The 2,500-nt window shown below is 53.9% G+C and overlaps 1 protein-coding gene across 1 annotated transcript; it reads left to right on the top strand.

Moving 5' to 3' along the window:
- Nucleotides 1-134: 134 nt before the first annotated feature.
- On the top strand, nucleotides 135-2,500 carry PCLAF (PCNA clamp associated factor). The gene is made up of 4 exons (XM_032123389.1): nucleotides 135-227; nucleotides 479-556; nucleotides 854-995; nucleotides 2,082-2,500. Exons 1-4 carry the CDS (start codon nucleotides 182-184, stop codon nucleotides 2,137-2,139), a joined length of 324 nt encoding a protein of 107 aa, XP_031979280.1. The 5' UTR covers nucleotides 135-181; the 3' UTR covers nucleotides 2,140-2,500.

Here is a 2,500-nt window from a genome sequence, read left to right as displayed (position 1 = left end):
ACCCTGTGCCAGGGTCTCCCCACCCTCACAGGGAATTCCTTCCCAATATCCCGCCTGGGCACAGGGGAGCGGGAACGGGAGCGGAACGGGAACGGGAGCGGGACGGGGGCGGGCCCGCGCTGCATTGGCGGGCTGAGGCCAATGGCACTGCCGGGGCGGGGCCGGGCCGGGCCAGGCAGGCATGGCGCGGACCAAGGCGGCGCAGGGCGGCCGCGTCTTTCGCAAGGGTGCGGGGCCGCGGGGGTGGGATGGAGTGGGATGGGATGGGATGGGATGGGATGGGAAGGGAAGGGAAGGGAAGGGAAGGGAAGGGGAAAGGGATGGGATGGGATGGAATGGAATGGGAAGGGGAAAGGGAAAGGGATGGGATGGGATGGGAATGGGAAGGGGAAAGGGGATGGGATGGGATGGGCGGCGGGCAGCGCCGAGCCGGGTCCGAGTGCCGCGCTGACCCCGCGCTGTGCCCCTGTGTCCGCAGTGTTGGTCGCCCGCGCTCCCCGGAAGGCGCTGGGCTCCAGCAGCATCAGCGCGGGGCCGCCGCTGCCCAGCAGGAGAGGTGAGCGCGGCGGGGCTCGGCCCTTCCTCCTCCCTTCCTTCCTTCCCTCGCTATATCCTTCCTTTCTTCTTTACTTCCCTCTCTCTCTTTCCTTCCTCCTCCCTTCCTTCCCTCCCTCCTTCCCTCCCTCACTATATCCTTCCTTTCTTCTTTACTTCCCCCTCTCTCCTTCCTTCCTTCCCTCCTTCCCCCCTCCCTCATTTCACCCCTCTCTTTCCCCCTCTTTTCCTCCCTCCTTTCTTCTTCACCTCCTTCCTTCCCCCCTCCCTCCCCAGCACTGACATCTCACCCCCGCAGGTGACAGGCGCCCTGTGGGGCTGAACCGGGTCTGTGTGAGGCCGGTGCCCACCTGGCAAAGGGGCATCAGCGACTTCCTAAAGCTCCCACCCAAGGACAACGGGGCACCTGACGGAGACACGCCTGGCACCAGCGGCCTGGAGTGGGTACTGGGGCAAGGGGAGGCACAAGTTGGGGAAGCAAGTTGTGATTATTTCTCCTCCGTGGCTCTGTGAAACTCCAGTTTGTCTTTGAAGGAGCAAGCGACTGCTGAAAAGTTGGCAGTGTGTCTCCTGACCTGTGTATCCTCATGGAAATGATGTTTCTCAGCAAAGTCTGGCAAAGTTTCCAGGGACCTCGTGGAGGTTCCTGAAAATGGGTGGAGTAACTAGTAGTTGAGGCAAGTTCTCAGTACTCAGACATAACTTTGCCAGCAGAGCAAAGTTTTGGAAAAGCTTAGGAGACCACTAACAACTTCCATGTGCCAGAAATTGGACGGCTTTTCCAAGCTGAAACCTCAGAGATTAACCTGTGGGCTGCACTACTGACTAAAAAGGCAGCAGTGTAAAATACTGTCTTACAGACACTCTGTTTTCCATAGAGAATTCTGGGTTGAACCTCCATTTCTCCACCAAATATAGATATTCCTAAACTGCCAGGGGGAGCCCATAAGAATCAGCCCCAAACTGTCCTGCAGGACAAGCAGACAAAGGCTTTTGAGTGCATCCCACCTGTTGGTGAAACAGAAAGCGTTTGCTGTAGCACAGGAAAACCTTCATCCCTTTAATTTGGAGTTTGTTGGGCTGAGTAAGAACCAGGTGGTGAGAAGAGGATGCAGGGCGTCCCCATCCAAAACAATTTGCAGCTTCCCAGTGTGTTCTGGAAGCAGCAGGAACTGCACAAGCTTTTTGTTCCATAAGTTAGTCGGGTGGAAACTCGGGTGTGAGATGGAGTTACACAGCTTCCAAAGAAAGGTGTGGAACCTGTGTGTGGCCCTTGGGGTCCAGGACACGCAGGGACCATCCAGGGATGTCTTGCTGTGGGATTGTTTGGAGGAAGTGTCTCTGCAGCTGCATCTGGGCTCCGAGCACGTGGGATAAAGTAGCCCCTGTCAGTCCTGATGCCTCAAGGTGCTGGATGAGGCTAATTAAAGTCATTTGGGTCACATGGGCTTTGGGAAGAGGTCTTGGTTAGCCTTTCAAACCAGAGCTAGGTTCTGCTAATGCTTCTGAAATAATTCTCCTTACAGAGCTCGGCCCCTGCCACTGGATCCTGCTGAAGATGGAGAGTGCTTGGAGGAAGAGTAGATGTGATCTGACCTCAATTTTCATGTTAAAATGCTTTTCCTACTGGAGCTGGGTTTTGTACATTTCTATAGTTTTTTTACAATTTTTTTATGGCTTTCTTTCAGCTTTTGTACAAGACTAAAAGTCTGAGAGACAGCATGAACACTGGAGAAATTAATTACCTTTTACTATTTGGCACTTAATGTTCAGTGTAAAGCACTGGTTTAATGTTTGCTTGAGTTCTTTCTGCATGTTGGGCAGCTTTTGTCTTTCATCTTCTGACTGCCTTGTGCTCATCCAAGATTTGCATGATCGCAGTTGTTCTGTTTCTCAGAAGCAGATCCTCTTTTTTTTTAATAAACTGAGGCCTTCTGACCACAAA

Source organism: Corvus moneduloides, chromosome 13 (genome assembly GCF_009650955.1).
Source record: "Corvus moneduloides isolate bCorMon1 chromosome 13, bCorMon1.pri, whole genome shotgun sequence".
Classification (NCBI taxonomy): domain Eukaryota; kingdom Metazoa; phylum Chordata; class Aves; order Passeriformes; family Corvidae; genus Corvus; species Corvus moneduloides.
The sequence above is the reverse complement of the archived record's forward strand: the minus strand, read 5'-3'. Positions and strand labels throughout refer to the sequence as shown.

Bases quoted from the DNA above. Each gene is read 5' to 3' on its own strand.
- PCLAF (XM_032123389.1), top strand. From the start codon at position 182: ATGGCGCGGACCAAGGCGGCGCAGGGCGGCCGCGTCTTTCGCAAGG. The intron at 228-478 runs GTGCGGGGCCGC...CTGTGTCCGCAG, and splicing joins CGGCCGCGTCTTTCGCAAGG to TGTTGGTCGCCCGCGCTCCC. The intron at 557-853 runs GTGAGCGCGGCG...TCACCCCCGCAG, and splicing joins GCCGCTGCCCAGCAGGAGAG to GTGACAGGCGCCCTGTGGGG.